General features: G+C 27.5%; 1 protein-coding gene across 1 annotated transcript in view; it reads right to left on the minus strand.

The window, feature by feature from the left end:
• Nucleotides 1-19,253, minus strand: part of LOC122270567 (uncharacterized) — a 68,402-nt gene that overhangs the window by 6,054 nt on the left and 43,095 nt on the right. Inside the window, exons 3-4 of the mRNA XM_043048378.3 lie at nucleotides 12,705-12,881; nucleotides 327-413 (exon numbers count right to left, since the gene is read on the minus strand). Of these exons, the coding sequence (XP_042904312.2) occupies nucleotides 327-413; nucleotides 12,705-12,881 (264 nt within the window). The remainder of the gene's footprint in view (nucleotides 1-326; nucleotides 414-12,704; nucleotides 12,882-19,253) is intronic.

Below are 19,253 nucleotides of genomic sequence, written 5' to 3' on the forward strand. Positions count from 1 at the left end.
AAAGTACTTAGAACCTGATTTCACTCTAGAAAACACTTTTCATCTTTATCTATACATATCAGCGAAAATAAAGAAAATAAATAAAGAATAAATTTTTTTTTAAAAAAAGCGAAAAAAATTTATATTAAAAAATAAAATTACGTTTTTCAACTAGAATATTCTTCGATATAATTTTCAAGTACATTCATACTCTTTCCTTTTTTTTCAAAGATTTTCTATAAAAATATTATATATATACTTTTTTATTTCTATATATATACTTTTTTTGCTAGAGTAAACTTGCAATAAAATAAAATTTAATAATCATGAATCATTAAGGTACTCACTGCATTCTTTTAACTCATTTTTATCTCTATCTTCATCTGGTCTTTTTACGAACAACGAGTTGAAATATTTATCTTTATTTTCATCAGCTAAAATAAAAACAATTAAATGCTTCTCTGAAGGTAAATATCACTTTTTTATTAAAAAAAAAAAAACAATAATACTATAAAAATTTGGAGACAAAAATGTAAAAAATTAAGTTACATACACAGATATAAAAAATTATATTTCAAAATAACAAAAATTGAACGAAAGTACGTTCAAATAAACAGGTAGAACATTTAGAAAAGTTATTTCTTTACTTTTTAAATATAATAGTGTAATCTCATTATTAGAGACGTAAACTTTAAGTGGTAATGCCGGTTGTCTCAAAAATGCTTTAAGTCAATTAAAATACTATAATCAGTTAAAATGCACAGAATAAGCAGAATGCTTGCTGCGTTCTTTTTAGGAAATCAGTTCTTATTTTCACTGAATTTTAAAATTTTTCACCAGATGGCATTAATAATTGCAAGACTTCGGAACAATTTTATCTGTTGCATTTTCACTGCAATATTTTCAAAGGCTTCAGTTAATTTTATCCGTTTTATAGTCAGAAATAGTGATTGTTTTGAAAACATTGCTTTTCTAACTAACGTTGATGAACTTTGTAATTACTTTTGAAATTTGGGACAAGAAATAATTCATTTCATAAGCAGCAAACCATACATTCCTCGTGTTCTTCTTTAACTGATTTTTCAAATTGCTTTTTTTTTAATTTCTTTTCTTAAAATAATATCTCTTTCTTTTAAATCTCAGGAACTAATCAATCAATTTATCTCAAATATTGACTTTTATTCTGAAACATCAATTACATAAACTGATTGTTTCCACATTTTGAATCATACCTTAACGTCTATAACTTTATTAAAGCAACATTTTCATAATTACATTTACACTGTTGGAAATTTCTCGGAAAAAATGGTTAAATAACAATTTATTGAATGGTCATTTTACCATATTTAATCAAAACAGTCAAATGACCATAAATAAAATGGTAATCAAACTGCTAAGTTTGAGAAAAAACGGTTTAATAACTGTTTTCACCTAATACGGTTAAACAACCAGAATTTTTTCGCACCAACTAGAACCATCAAATGAAGCTACTTTAGTTCTTTGCAACTGCGTACAGGTCATAGCCGAGCGGGCATATCTGTCAATCTCATGAGCTGCGGTACTGGAGTTTGAGTCCTAGTGTTGACACCTCAATATTTCCTCCATTCCTATCAACACATGAAGAATTTCCAGTATCCGGTACTCTCCAATGCCCATCACCTTAGGAAAAGCCGAGCTCCTATGTCTAGTTAAATAATTATTTTTTTTAAGTTTTTGAAAAAAGCAAGTTATAAATGGTTAAAAACCGTATAGTTTTATATTCATGGTTTTATAACCATTAGTAAATGGTTTCAAAACCATAAAGGAAAATAATGTTCTTTACCGTAAACTTTACGGTTAATCGGATGGACAGACAACTGCCAGTTATTTTACCATAATTTTAGAATGAAAATTTTAACAGTGTATACTCATTATGTTTCATTTATAAATTTTCATAATTCGTTTTTACATGTACTAAAACTCTTTTTTCGAAATTTCATAAAAATGTATCTTATACAAAAATCATTTGAAGTTAAAAAATTTCCAAGTGTCTGGAATTTTTATCAATTTAGAGATGAATTTTATTGAAACTGTAAAAATTTGAACGGGTGTTTTACACTTTTTCAATATGGAATTTTTATGAATGTTTTATAATACTTTGAAAATTACTTTATTTCGTGTTTATTTTTTAAGATTTTCTTTCGTGTTAGAAAGGAACCTCGTGTTGTTCTCCATATTTTGAGAAATATTTCAGAATAAATGTCTTTAATGACATCAATAGTTTTTTTAGCAGTTTAAAGTTTTAAATTTTTTGAAAAAATAACCCCATGTTTTAAAAAGCGGACACTGTTAAAAATGCTATAACTGGTCACTAGCTAGCAGAAAATTTCCTAGTTTTACCCTGTAGTTTTTTGTAATTAAAAGAAAAATAAACATTATTTAATATTTTTTGTCAGGAGTGATTGAGCTGCAATGAATTTCATAAATAAATGAATTCATAATTTTCCTTTTTAATATTGATTTTTTTTTTAACTCTTAGCTCATAATATACTTGAAATAGACTGTAGAGTAAATTGATGCAGTGTATTATCTTAACCATATCATACTCTTTTTTTTTTAAATGTCCTGAACGAAAAAGCTATTCTGTTTAATGAAATCTCTCTAATTTCTGTTAAACTACATTAACAACTCACATGAAAATTATGTCCAGCAATGAAAACTTTACGAATTTATTGCCAGTTTTTTAGTATATTTAATAACAACCAAACATAAACAACAGCTAAACACACCTGTTTATTTTTAGTTGTTAAGTTGTTTTAATTAATGATTACGTTCACAAGAATCAATTAAATGCAAAATATTTATATTACACAAGAATACAAAACAAAACTTTTAATCATGGATTGACAACATTACTTCTCAAATTTCAGTATTAGAAAGAAAAGTTTTTTACACTTATGCAAATATAAATCTGAATAGCAAAAAACTCATTCAGTAACATTCAATATATTATGTAATAAAAATTGTCATTTCTGACATTGAAAAATATATATATATTTCGAAAATGCTATTTCGTATAGTTATATTTATTTGCATCTCAAAATGCGAAATAATATATTCTGGAAAAAAATATTCATATTTATATTTATGTGAAAGAAGTTCATTCATCTTGTCAATCCCTTTTTTTTAAAATATACGGGATAGTGAAAAACAGGAAGTTCCACAAAAAAAAATTCTTTGAAATCAAATAATCTTCAAGTCTGACAGACACAATAATATCAATATTTTCGTCTGAGTTTTACCTGCAGAAGTTTACGAAATTAAATTTGTATTTGTATCAGGACATAAACACCATAAGATCTTCCATATTTGAAAATATATATATATATATATATATATATATATATATATATATATATATATATATATATATATATATATATATATATATATATATATATATATATATATATATATATATATATATATATATATATATATATATATATATATATATATATATATATATATATATATATATATATATATATATATATATATATATATATATATATATATATATAACAAAATAAATAAATACAAAAAAGCACGAAGAAAATTAAGAAAAACAATAAGTTTCATTTATTGTGCATAAGCTGCAGGTAAACAGAACTCATTAGATAAATTCAAAATGAAGATAAAACAAAGAAAAATTTCAGACATATGAAAAAAAGGGGAGGAAGAAAAATAATAATAAAGAAAATAGCAAACAACTGGAGAAAAAAAAGGGATAAAGTTTTTTTTAAAAATCCGAAAAATAAAAGATATAATCCTTTCATCAGCCCACTCTTTAAGAACTTTGTTTTCAATAATAAGGATAATTTAAATAAGAGTAACAATCCAACAAATTTTTCTAATATTGTTCAATCAATTAAGCAACTTCAAAAAAATTTTGTAATTACTCCCATAGACAAAGCTAACAATAATTGTACAATCTTCTGTAAAAAAATTCTAATGCTGAACTTTTAAATACGGAATTAAAAAGTAGTAAAAATTTTAAACTTAGTAATTTCAATAATAATATTGTCATTAAAAAAAATTTAGCTTCATATAAAAGATTAAAAATTAAAATTAGTAAAATACAATTTCCTTACTCAATTACATACCTGCCAACTTTTAATCCCTTCCATTATAATTTTTCCCAGTGGTAATAAAATGGAATTAAAATTTCAATTATATGCACAAAAATACGTTGTATTTGAAATACTATCAGCAGACAACCATTATAGTAACGCTTATTAACATATATGCTTAATCTTTTTAAGAATAGTGGTGATCAAAGTCATTTAAAAATTAAGTTTATAAAGGAAAATATAGTATCTATTTACTACCACTTTAAATATAAAAATAAAATTTTACGCCAAAGACATAAAAGTTGGCAGGTATGCAATTACCAGTCTAAATTTCAAAAAATTCCTGTAAAATTTGGAACTATCACTCGTGGATCTAATACTTATCTAACTGAACCTGGCACCATTTTCTCTAACTACTTAAATAAAATTATTAACAATATTTCTAAAGAAGGTTTCTCTTGGATTATCACTAAAACTCAACCGATTTCAGAATTCATTAAACCTAATAAAATTAATTCTATTGCGACTTTTGATTTCCAGGATCTTTTCAATAGTATTCCCCTTTCTAAACTAAAAGATGTCCTTTTGAATTATTACTATGATTTTAAAAGTATCCTTTGTTACAATTTTGACCATTGGGAAATTCTGATAAATTTTTGTCTTTTTAATAATTATCTTTACAATCGAAAGGATATTTCTCTTCAAATTGATGGAATACCAGAATGATCTAATTATTCATCTCTCTTAGCTAACCTATTTTTGCATTATTATGAAAAAAAATTATACTCTTAGTATTAAATTTGTTTTTAGATATATTGATGACTTAATTGTGTTTAATTTTCAAGATTATACCATTTTATTAAATGATATTTACCCCGAGGAATTAATCTTGCTTCGTAATCATGATGATAATTTAAATTTCAATTTTTTGGATTTGGGTATTATAAAAGATTAAAATATCTGCTTTGTTGATTTATACGATAAAAGAAATGATTTTAATTTTAATATAAATAAACTAATTACTTGGAATTCTAATGTTTCTAGGAACATCTATTTAAATACCACTTTTAATGAAATGAATAGAATTAAAAGAATATGTAGTAATATTTACTTATCCAAAAAAAAAATCGATAAACTCTTTCAAAATTTGATAAAAAACAATGGATAACCAACTAAAGTAATAAAATTCTATATAAAATCATTGACTTAATTGTATATTTTTGTGGGTATATTTACTAAAAATTTTCTACGTTAATTTATATAATTTTCCCACGTGTAAATCCATTTCGGGTAAATCCGTTGCCAAAATTATTTACTAAATAATTTCTTTGTTAATTTGTATAATTTTTCCATGTGCAAATCCATTTCGGGCTAATCCGTGGTTAAAATTATTTACTACAAATTTCTTTATTAATTTAAACAATTTTTCCATGTGCAAATCCATTTCGGGCAAATCCGTGATAAAATTATCAACTAAAAAAATTTTACTTTGTCAATTTATATAATTTTTCCATGTGCAAATCCATTTCGGGCAAATCCGTGGCTAAAATTATGTGCATAACAGGCAATTCATGTTTCTCTTTTCTACTTTATATTTTTTTCTTAAATAAATATTTATTTTCTAAAATTATTTATGGTCAACTTCTTTAAATTATCCAGTATAATATTACCTTGGGCACAACCATTTCGGCCCATCCTTGGTAACTAACAAATCAAACGCACTTCAGCAATGCAGAAAGAACGGCACTTTAAAACAAATATCCTCTAATTACGCTCAATTTGCTCTTTTGCTTTCATATTATGCAATCTGGCAATCTTATGACGAAAATATTTTTTAAACCATTCTTGAAAAATTTCCCGTTCATGTAAGTACACATTTGAATTCGCTACTCGCCTTATAGTTTTTGTTTTATTCTGTTTTTTATTTTTATTTTATTTTATTTTCTGTTTTACGTGCTATTTTTACTTATTGTGTTCTATTTTATTTGCTGTAATTTTCGTAAAAATTTTCTTGAGTGCTCCTCACACTATTGTATTAATATATTTAGCTTTGATACAATATCAGAAAGCACTCTTTTTTGAGGATATAAGCGTGTGGACTGATGAAAAGATTATATCTTATATATATATATATATATATATATATATATATATATATATATATATATATATATATATATATATATATATATATATATATATATATATATGGGTCATTCTCACAAAAACAGTCATTTTCATGTCCCCAGTATATTTTATGTTTGTTTTACAGCTTACGAAGAAAAAAAATTCAGGGAAAGTGTCCTTCAGAATGCAAGCTAACAAAAGAATAAAAATAAAATTATCAATTTTTATTTTTTATTTATTTTAGGTAATTAAAATATACCAATATGTCATTCCCTCACTTGTCCCCACTGCTGATATAAAAAAAGAAAAAAATTGTTTCTGAAATACAAAAATTTTTTTTACAAATTCGTGTTTTTTATTTCAGAATACTAAAATATAGAATTCAGAAAATCAATTTTAAATTGAATTTCTGATAAAAATATTAACACAGCACTATTTTTAACTTTGTCCCCAGTGTTTCGCGTCATTCCCTCACAACAATGTTCTTATCACCTGCAATCTTCTTAGAATAAAAATATTTTAATAAAAACTTCAGAAGTTAACAACTGGCATCATAGAACAAAATTGCAGTATGTTTCCATTTTCAACTTAAAGAAGCTTTGCTGTGGAATACATTTGAATGAATCAAACCAGGTAAAATTTTTTACATTTGTCATTCCCTCATGTCATTTTTTAGAGTAAAATAAAATACAACTTCATCGAGAAAGTGGATAATTATATGTTGCTTTCTTGTATGAATATAATTGTATGTGATTGACTTCAGAAATTCATTAGGCCTAACTGTTATTTTCAAATTTTATTGAATTCGTCATTCCCTCACTTGTGTATAAAGTGAGGGAATGACGCTGAAGTGAGGGAATGATTCAAGATGAGTATATTATTAAATTTTTTTTGTTCAATCGTGCCAGCCAATTTTATTTCCCAAACCTGTAAAAACTATTAGATATATAAGACTAAATTATAATAAATATTAGATATACTTAGTATGTTATCATTTTCAAACTTTAGGTAGATGTAACTTAGATAAAAACATGTATTAAAATAAAATATCATTCCCTCACTTTTTAAATAGTGAAAATAATTAATTTACTTATTAATTAATTTGAAAAATGAATTAAAAAATTAATAAATTAATTTATTAAATTTGCTTTTTTATTTTTTAAATTAATTAATTAATTTTTTAATTAATTAATTAATTATTAATTATTATAAATTAATTAATTATAAATTAATTATTTAAAAAATTAATTTATTTAAATATTAAGTATAATTTATAGGATATATACTTTCTTTATAATGCCATTACATATTTCTATTAATATAAAAAGTTTCAGAGCTTTTTATTCACTTTACTTTTTTGGGATTTTATGAACTGAAAAATGACAGTTTTCGTGAGAATGACCCATATATATATATATATATATATATATATATATATATATATATATATATATATATATATATATATATATATATATATATATATATATATATATATATATATATATATATATATATAAATCTCATGTCGCAGTTTTAGTGTTTATACTCCTCCGAAACTGCTTGACCGATTTTGATGAAATTTTATATGTTTATTCAGTAGGTCTGAGAATAGGTTTATAACTTTTTTTTTTTTCATTTTTTGAACAAATTTTTGTTGTTGTTTTTTTTATGGTGTGGCATTTAAAAATACATCCAGTCGTTAATTTTCAATCTCCTACCACCAACCCCTAATTTTTAATAGCATTTTATATTTTTTATCCCCGGTCGATAGTTGATCAATTAACACTTGATCAACTATCCCCGCCAGCGGAAAGTTGGATCTCCGGTTATTTTGCTTTGTAATTTGAACCCAACACGGCTGTCCAACGGCCCAAGATTAGTCGTTAAAAAATTCATGAACAACGTTATCGAAGTCATTATTTTAAATGGGTGAAAGTATATTACTTCCACGAATCCCTATTATACCCACAGATGCGCCAATTCAATTTAAACTCATTCAGTTCCCCGTTAGATTGGCATTTGCAATGACTATTAGTAAATTTCAAGACCAAACAATGTCTGTTTGTCGCTTTGATTTGAGCACACCATGTTTTTCACACGGACAATTATATGTGGCTCTCGAGTGGGCAAACCATCCAGTTTATATGTGTTAGCTAAAGATGGAATGATAAAAAATATTGTACACTCCATTGCACTAAGAGATTAATATTGTTGACTAATATTTTCAGAATTCGTTGTATATATAATTTATAAAAAAAGTTACAATAAATTTTAAAAAAAATTTATTTGGTGTGTTGTAATTTTCACATTCCGTCATCGTTCACAGCGCTCCATGCCTCCTCCACTCATATACCACATACGCACGCACTTACAATAAATGAGATATATTTCCATACTCTAGAAGAAATAATTCATATGGCAGAACAACGTTTGGCGGGTCAGCTAGTATATAGTGTATATATATATATATGTTCTAAATGAAGAATGAAACAAAGAAAAATTATAAACATATGAAAAAAAGGGGGGGAATAATAAGTAAAAAAATAACAAACAACTGTTTATATATATATATGTAAAAAATAAAAATAAAAAAGAATGAAATTTTATTTTAAAAAACCGGAAAAAAAAGGTATAATCTTTTCTTCAGCCCACACCACAAAATAAGTTATATCCACAAAACAGAGTGCTTTCTGATATTGTATCAATAAAGCCAAAGCAAAATATATTAATACAATAGTGTGAGGAGCACTCAAAAAAAAATTTTATAAAAATAACAATAAATAAAATAGATCACAAAAAGTAAAAATAACATGTAAAAACAGAAAATAAAATGAAATAAAAAGAAAAAACATTAAAAAGGGGCTATAAAGCGAGTAGCAAAATCAGATCAACTTACATGGACGAAAAATTTCTCAAGAATGATTTAAAAATGTTTTCGCAGAAAGATTGCCAGATTACAAAATATGAAAACAAAAGATGAAAACAAAAGCGCAAATTGAGTGTAACAAGAGGGTTTTAAAGTGTCGTTCTTACTGCACTGCTGAAGTGATTTGTTATTCTGAGATTTGATTTGTTAGTTACCAAGGATGGGCCAGAAATGGATGTACGCAAGGTAATATTATACTGGATAAATTTAAAAATTGATCATAAATAGTATATATATATATATATATATATATATATATATTCATTCTTGGAACTTAAATGGAATTTACCTTAAGTTTTTAACTTAAGTACACTAAATAATCAACTTCTAAACCTTTCGTTTTAAATTGTTAGCATTTTGTATAAAATATTGAAGACCAATTGCATCAAATCATGTTTTTTGACTGAATAAGTCTGAACGTAAGCAGTCAAAAGGCCTCCTCAAATTCAAATAGTCTTAACGTCTAGCAGAGGAGATAAGGCAGAACTTTTGAATAGCGTTTTTTTTTTTACGTTGACCGCAACGCTAGCTTCATTTTCTATACCTTAGGGTCATTGATTTGTAGAGAAAACTTTACACATGCTCTGTGAAGTTCAAACGGTGGTAACGTTAGTGCTAAGGTAATTCATAACCCTACGCAAAATCTTTTTAATAGAGTAATTCAGCAAAGCGTTATGTTTACTCCTATCTCTCAAATAGCGAAATTTTGCAAACTGTTACTGTTCCTTCTTACTTTAACGTTAACGCTAGTTGAGGTTCACAACGCCTGCGCGAGAACTACTACTATATAATGGCTATTATATAATGTCTTTTCCAATTAATTTCCGAAATGTATTTGGAACTATATAGTTTGAGGCATTTATCTAATTATGTTGATTTAACTTCTTTAAAACCGTTAAAAAAAGGCATTTGAGCCAATTTCTTTTTCAAAAAAAAATTTTATTCAACGCACACATTTTTGCTATGATTTTCTTGAAGAAAGCAGCTACAAGTCTTCTTAAAGCATGCCAAACATGCTCGATTAGATTCAAGTCCGGTGATCGAGATGACCACTCAATGAATGGAATTGTTTGCTGCTAAAAATAATCATTAACTATGCGAACCTTGTTAGGCTTTGAGTTATCGTCCTGTAGCACGAAAACTTCACCTATTGCACCAGCAAAAGGGCACGCATAAGAATCAAGGTTGTCATCTCTATACAAGTGAGCATTTATGGTTCTACGTGGAAAGACATGCAGGTCTGTGTGTTTACTCTACGAGATATCTTTCCTCACACAAGCACTCCCTTCACGGACTCTTGGTGGACAATATCAGGTTCCAGGTTTCCTCCAAATCAAACACCTGCCATCGCTTTGGAGGCTAATTTCGGATTCATCTCTGAAGAGAACAGCTCTCCAATTGTCTGCCGTCCAGTGGACGTGTTGTTGCACCTACCTCAAATATTCCCTTCTATGGCTTGAGGAGAATGACATGTAAATGACTGATTGCCTAGTAAACAAACCACGTTCATTAAGCCTTTACACATACAGTAGACGTTGGCATCAATCTTGCGCACTAGAAAAGGATCTAAAGTGACTCAAAGATGCTGTTCTATTTCTTCGGAAAAATCCCTATACATATCGGTAGTCGGTGTAGGCTTTGGACGACCTTAGCTGAGCCTTTAACCATTTGGATGCCGAACTTGCGGTTAGAAATTGGTGCCTAAGTCTATGAACCACAGACGAACTCACAGTTCTGGCCACTGTTGACTTTGTTCTGCATCTAGTCTCCCACTAGACCTCCATTGCAGTTCTTCGGGTAAATAATGCCTTGAGGTCATTGTTACAAATTGACTATAATAAATTTCTAATTTCAGAAACATAAGGAAATTCGCAAACTTGCGATCAAGCAGAATTTTTGCTCATTGCAGGTGACGTCAGTCTATAGTGGCAACACTAATTTACGTGTTGAAGTTTCTTAGCAACTCTTACTTGACAACATGTTTGAATGTCATAGCGATTGGCTTATTTTTAAGAGAGTTATTTCTGTGTTAGTAATTTTTCCTTAAATTATGACAACCAGTATTTAGAAAATGTAGGAGTAGAAATAAGCTTCTATGCTCTATTTCTAAATTAACACTTTTCATCTTTAGAAAAATTTTATCATAAAAAATACTTTTAAATTTTAATAAAAAATCTTAATGTTCATTTTAAAATTTGCTGACCTATTCGCAAGCACGCTAAATACTATCTCATCTCGAAGAACAGTGTGTTTAAACTACTGAGGGAATGAGCGGGAAATTTTGTTGTTAACAGATCTGTTATAAGCAAATAATGCTCGAAAGTTGCATTTTAGGAGTAATAAATAAAATTGTTTTGACATCGATCTCAGTGCTCCCCAACCATTTTATCACTACGAATTGGTAAACGTTAGATAATTTTACCGCGGCCCGCTGAGAAGGTTGGAGTAACGTTGATCGTTTATATTTTAGATTGTTTTGATTTTATGATTTTAATTTAATTGTATTTAAGCATACTTTCAAAATGAAATACAATTGCATATGCGGTAATGGTTAGCCTATAGGTGACATTCTCAGATCCCGGTTAACCTCATGGAAAATCGTGCGAACCCGAAATAAATAAATCACAGTAAATAAAATGGAAATAAATAAATAGTCCTTGGGTGGTCTGGTACCATTTGATTTATGGACTGGTATCGGTCTGCAGATAGGGCTGGAGACCTCTGATCCATTGCATTATTTTTTTTTATAAGAGAGTCAAAGAAAATGAATTTACAAGAATCGCTCTGAAATAAAGACTTCATACAGTGAACTTCTCCCTCATACGAAATTCTTTATCAGAATGTTTTAGAATGTTAAAATTATAAACCTATAAACCCTATAATGAAGTTGTTGTCTGCCTATAGAGAATTTTAAAACAATAATCTTCTTGAATTTCGCTATTTTGGGAATTTTTAAAACGTTTACCTTTATGATTTAAGTAATTTACGAATAAAAATACAACTTAAAATTGGAATACCTGTGCAATTTATTCAATTTGTAAAGAATAACTAAACTCTCTAACTTTGTAAAGCGAAATTTTATGTGCCATAAAATTTTTGGATGGAACTAAACGATTTTCAAAGCTTCAAAGTTTTTTTCTCTGAGAGTTGCAAAACTCATATAAAAATCTAAAGTATGTTGTATAGGTGATCTATTAGGGTATTCAATTGCCTCATTTGAACCAACCTCATGTGAACTCAAAAAAAAAATTTACAAAATTTATTCAGCAGAATTTTCGATCTGAACCAGACAAAGAAAATAAAAGATATTTAATCAATTTCTTCTATTGATATAAACATATTTTTGTGCATATAGGCTATTTGAATGCGTTATAATAATGGTCACGTAAAACATAAATATACTATTAAATATATTAAGGACACAAATACATACTGCAATTCCATTCATCGGACCCATCTTCACATTTTTGTGCATATAGGCTATTTGAATGCGTTATAATAATGGTCACGTAAAACATAAATATACTATAAAATATATTAAGGACACAAATACATACTGCAATTCCATTCATCGGACCCATCTTCACAGTCCTTGAAATCATCACAGATGAACATTTGGGCGATACAAATCTTTGTACTGTTGCAAATAAAGGATCCAGGCTTACATTCAAATGATCTCTTACTAACACGTACATCATCTTCTTTCGTGTTCCCGATCAATTTAGAGACAGTCACTGCAAAGGAAAACAAATATTTTCAGCTTTTTTTAGATATCTTAAGGATTTAAAATTATATAAAAAGTAAATGTAACAAGTTGATTTCGTTTGTTTTTGTCCTAACAATTTTTTAATATAAATAATCTCTCCCGTTTTGGCTTTAAAGTCATTAACAAAACCTCTCTACTTTTTTTATTAAAGTAGTTTTTTAGCCTGTTAACAGAATCAAATTTAAGTCACTTAAGGATGCTATTAGCTTTGATAATCTTTGGTGCATTTACCACATTCCTTTTCAGAGCGACATTGGCTACATCGGCCAAACTAAACAGCGCTTTAAAAGTTAGACATAATGAACACGATGGGTATGTCAGCTTTCAAGAATTCGTGAAATCTTCAATTACTTCATATTGTTTTAATCTCGGATATATTTAAATTCGACAAAGATAAAATTATCTCCATGCAGTCACATCAGGTCATTTCGATGCTCTGGAATCCTGCTTTATTCATTTGAATGCTGATTACCTTGTTAATGACGTTAGCTCCTCACCACCTCTCCATAAAGCGTGGAAATGCATTTCACACTGTTTTGCCTCTCTGCCACTGTGATTTTTCTTGTTCTGATTTTTTTTTCCATCTTTTTTCTCTCTCAACTTCTGTGGTTTTTCTAGTTATTTCTCCCCTTTATTTTTTTTTCATCTTTTTTTCTCTCTCAACTTCTGTGGTTTTTCTAGTTATTTCTCCCCTTTATTTTTATCCATTTTTCATTATCAACTTTGCATTTTTCTTTCTTTATTTGAAATTATTTTTGTCTACATTCACGTCCGGCTGTCTAGAAAATGGGTGCCGAATTTGAAACGCTTGAAACATGTCGACGGTCATTTCAGATTTTTATATTTTTGAAGTGAATGAAGTTTTCAATCGGGTAAAATCTTTGAAATTATCACAAAGGTACATTTCTACGACAGAAATCGCAATACTGCTGCAAATAAAGATCCAGGCGTGAATTCGAACAATTTCTTATTAACGGGAGGATTATTTTGTCATGCACTCACAACAAATTTAGAGAAAGTTATTTTTAAGTAAAAGAAATATTTTCAGCAATTTTTGAGAGCTATTAAGGATTAAATACAGCATAAAAAGGAAATAAGTTAACGTTTCATAAATTGTGCATATACACATTTAAATTTATTTTTTTCATATACACTGCTTTTTTTTTTCTTTTTTTTAAATACTGAGATTGTCAGGGAAAAAAGTAAAATATGCTTCAGATAAGTCTTCTTCCTTCTTTTTTCTTTGCATACACACTGCTTTTTTCTGTTTTTTTGTTTTTAAATACTAAGATCGCCAGGAAAAAAATATAAAATATGCTTCATATATGTCTTCTTCCTTTTTTTTTTTTTTTTTTTTTTTGCATACACACTGCTTTTTTCTGGGTTTTTTTTAAATACTAAGATTGCCAGCAAAAAAATATAAAAATATGCTTCACATATTTCTTTTTTTTTTTAGCTCAACTGTTACCGTAAGAGTTTTTAATTTCTGCTGAACATTCTGTGTTTTAGATTTCTGGTTTAAAACCAATTAAATACCCTCTTTTAATATAATCTCTTCATGGGTAACAGCAAATACTCGAATTCCAGGGCGAAAAGTTTAGTTTTTTTGTCCGTATTTGATTAAAAGAAGACCATTAAAACATTTAACTTGAGTTAGCAACGCTTTAAGAACATCGAGATAAATAAATTTTCGACTTTCTGCCATTTATATAAATTTTTAGTGCAGTATATAACTTTTTTATGGCATGTAAACTGATAGTAAGTCTTCGTATTTTTCCTGAAACATTTTATTCTATTTAAAGGAAAGTTCAGTTAAATTTCATAATTGAAATAAAATTTTCAAAATATTTTATAAATCGAAAGCTTTTTGGTGTATAACATTCTATCAATATATTTCACATTCGAATCAAAATTAGAAAATTTAACTAATATAAAAATACATTTTTCCAAAAGTTAATATTAATATTCCTTTTACTGAAAATTATAAACCTAAAAATAAAATATTAGTGTTACTTTTACAAAAAGTATTACTTTTACACTAAAAAATAAAATATCAACATCTTTTAAAACAAATTTGAAAATTTCTAATTGAAAGATAGTATAACACCATTTAAAAAAAAATTTTATCATTTAAATAGTATTTCATTGATAAAGATATTTCTATCTGTGTTTAGTTTCTTGATTAGATATTTCAATAATAGTCTCAAACCTTAAAATGAAAAGATTGTTAAAAGTATTAAATACACCACACAGTTTACAAACATTTAAAAATTAGTCTATTTCAATTTCATATTCGTACACTACTTTTTTTAATAAAACAAATATCTAAATCATTCACATATCCTTTGACTTTATACTAAGTTCAGAAAAACAATATTTTAAATCTCTTGAACGAAAATATTCTGTTCAATATTTTAAGCATGATATAAGGCATTTTCAATAATTGAAAAAAAATATATTTAGAAACCTTCTCAAAAATTACTTAAAAAAGTATATAAATTAGACATTCCAAATTAATATTTCAAAGAGGAATTAAAAAAAAAATCGCTCTCAAAAGCCAACAAGCCGATTGCGGGACTGATAATATCAAAACCTGTCTGATTGTTGGAAACTGGTCAATCAAACTGAATTGCAATTTGGCAAATTTTAAATCGATTTTGTTTCTCCCTGTCTGAAGTATTTATTTGCGACTCGAAATATATTTATTTGTGACTTCTGAACATTATTTTCAAACAGAATTCAAAAGCAATGCATTATGGGTGGTTACAGAATATTTCGTGTGTAACTAATGTTTCAAATGAAAAGGATAATCGAAAATCGAAATTTTGTGGTATCAAAAGCTTTATTTAAAAAAAAGCTAGAACTTGGCAATTTTGGATTTTATTATGTTCTAGAGTTTTCTTTCTTATTCTCATGTATTATATTGCATCATTAAAATACTATTTATAATCGACCTGGTTTCGTTACCATACACACTTATTAACATTATTTAATATATTAAACATTCATCTCAGTAAACTGGATGATTAAATTTAAATATTAAGAATATCAGATCAAAACTAACTGGCCGTATAAATTAATCAGAAATCAGCACGTGTAAAAATTGAGAATAAAAGATAAATTCAAATCTCATGTGGAATCAATATATTACAAGTATAATGCTGCAATTAAAATCTACTCTTAAACATTATGTTATAATAATCATTCATAGTGATCGACAAAATGGTAACACGTGCTGGAAATTAAATTAAGATCGTAGGGTTGTGAGAAACGTGTGGAAAGCTCAATTCTCTAGAGTCAAAAAAAGAAATTTAGAATAATCTAAAATCAAACAATTAATTAGAACAGAAAACATCAAGGACAATTGAAACAAAAGTATCCTTACAAAAACATTTTTACTGTCTTGGCTATCTTTGAACTATCATAATTACTTAAACATAAAAATACTCATCATTTAACTAAGTCACAAAATAAATTGCCGGAGTATGTTCCTCCTGGCTACAATATAAATAAATTGCTAAGAAAGCAAAGAATTAAAAAGTATAATCTCAGATGTAAAAGGATTATAGTGCATGGTTATTTTTAACGAGCACATGCATTAACAGATACATCCATGCTCACAAAAATGATACTCTCAAGGAGTACACTCCAAAAAATTAGCTTAGGGGCCGAAGCCCCCTAGCCTCATCAAGTCCAACAACCAACTGGAAAAGTCCTGTTTCAAAGCTCGCGGTAAAGATGAAATCAAACTGATGCCACAATAAAAGAAAAGTTTTTCTATTACGTCTTCGGCTTATCAGCCTTACACTTATTCACATCGTCTTTAGCGGAATTCCAAGACTCTCATTCCTTCATCTGATGATTGGCTCCTTTATCGTTTCATTGTCCAATAAGAGATGATTGTAGGCCGAATGATAAGCTCTCCTCAGACACTACATTCGATGTTGTTCTGTTTACAAACTGAAACTAGGATGTCTTTAAAATGTATGAGAAAAGATTTGTGAGTTCTTGTGCAGAGCTGCGATATTATTATTCGAAAGTGTTATTACAATAAATGTTAAATTCCTATTTAACAACACTGTAGTATAAAAGCCATCATTATCACTTTATAAGCTCATTCTTTTTTAGTCATGCTGCGTTAAAATATATTTGGTCTTCAGATGGATTTATAAAAAGATATTTAATTAGCTTATTAACCAAAATTTGACAAACAAAAAAATTTAATTGAAAATTGACTAAAATTAGTTTGATTTTAAAGGCTAAAATTAATTTGATTAATTTGACTGAAATTTATAAACTTTTTTTCGAGGGATGGTTGGTAACATTTTCAAACTTTTACTCATTGTAAAAATTTATCAGAACCTGTTACAAATTTCTTCATGGTATTTTGAAATCCCGATAGATTTAATAGGATATTACACACTTGAATTTCGAATCACGCATTTAAATATAAACTTTTTTAAACAAACACTTTATTTGGGAAGTTTTCTTCGTGAACTCAAATTTTTTTGGTAACTTTTTCAGCAATTATACTCATAAATTTCTAAATAATTTTTTAAAAAATCTTGTTTTTTTATTTAAAAAAAAAAGGTTTTTACTCAAATTACTATTTTGAAGGGCAGATTTCGTCGTGAACTCACATTTTCTTGTAAATTTTTTCAGCAATGAAACTCATGAATTTCTAAATAATTTTTTAAAAAATCTTGCTTTTTTCCTAAAATAAGAAGACAGGTTTTTAAGCAAATTACTATTGCAGAATTACTATTATGATGGGCAGATTTCGTCGTGAACTCACTTTTTTTTTTGGTAACTTTTTAGCAATTATACTTATGAATTTTTAATTAATTTTATGAAATCTTGTTTTAAAAAAATTAAAAAACAGATTTCTACGCAAATCACTATTACTGAATTACTACTAAGATGTGCAGATTTCGTCCTGAACTCACATTTGTTGGAAAACTTTTTCAGCAATTATACTCATAAATTTCTAAATAATTTTTTAAAATCTTGTTTTCTTTTTTATAAAAAAAAAAACAGGTTTTTATGCAAATTACTATTACTACTATTATTGTATCTCAAATCGCGCACATGAGCAATCACTTTTCAAGTTTCGATCACGTTAGTTATTGCTGTGGATTTCTACGTAATTGTTTTTGAAAATTCCTATTTAAAAAACAATATTAATGGAAGATTACAAAACGTGGAATCAGAAATGTTTGAGGAATACGCAACAGTGCGAAGAGAAGGCAAAGTAGGATTTTTTTTCCTCCGATGATTATTGAAAACATGGGAAAGAACAGGAAGAAACATATCGTTTGAACTCAATTCTCGGGCCGATTTCTTAATGTAAATATCAAAATATGGAGAGAAAAAATTTAGACAATTTAAATTAAAGAATTAAAATCTAAATATACAGCAGTCACTCCAAATTTATTGGTCGCCAACGGCGACCAGCAGGCTGTATTTCAAGACCCTATTTTCAGGAGATCGTATTTCGAAACATGCTGAATATGTTGCATTTTTTTTAACAAAATATTTGTAATTTTTTATTCGATATAATTCAACTACTGGAAATTGAGCTGCAAAACGATGGAATTTTTAATTTATCAACTTTTCTCCCTTCTGTAAATTAAGAGATCCCAGCTTGCTTCGGACAAAGGATAAATATTTTCGAGTGGTAGTCTTTTAAAGAATGATTCTTGGTTTAATAAATTCGATTTACAGGGTTTGTACTCACCACTACTTCAAAAAAAAAATTCGAAGGCTTATGAGAGACGCCACTTTGTTACAGTTAATCCGTATAGAGCCAAAATTAATCGAAAATCAGCAAATTTCAGTATGTAGTTCTTTACTGTTTTTTTAAAAAAAAATATCGAATCCGGAGTAGTTGACATAACAAAATAACATAACTAAAAATTAGGATTATTGTGTGTTTCTTGTATCAATATCAGTTTGTAACGACACTAAAATATTTGGTGCATTGCCCATCTCTGGGTGAACACTAAGTCTTGCCTTAAAATTCATCTCCCATTCGTAGTGTATGTCTTTATTGTTCATTAAATTTTCTTCCCCGTTAATTTTTCTTATTTATTAAACTTTCTAATTTCTCACTTACTCCGGCAAATTTTGACATTCAAAGTACACTCTATAACAAAAAAATCGACGCACCAAGAAGGAGTTGTCCGACTGAAACGAAAATTGGTGGATAGGAAGACAATGTGCAGAATAGCAAATTATTAAAATTTCAGAATAATTGAATAATTTATTTCAGAGTTACAGTAACAAGTTCAATAAGATGTTGACCTGCCTCTAGCCTGGATACAAGCTGCCACACGGCGTG

This window comes from Parasteatoda tepidariorum, chromosome 5, assembly GCF_982258835.1.
Source record: "Parasteatoda tepidariorum strain Cologne lab strain chromosome 5, Ptep-v5.0, whole genome shotgun sequence".
Classification (NCBI taxonomy): Eukaryota; Metazoa; Arthropoda; class Arachnida; order Araneae; family Theridiidae; genus Parasteatoda; species Parasteatoda tepidariorum.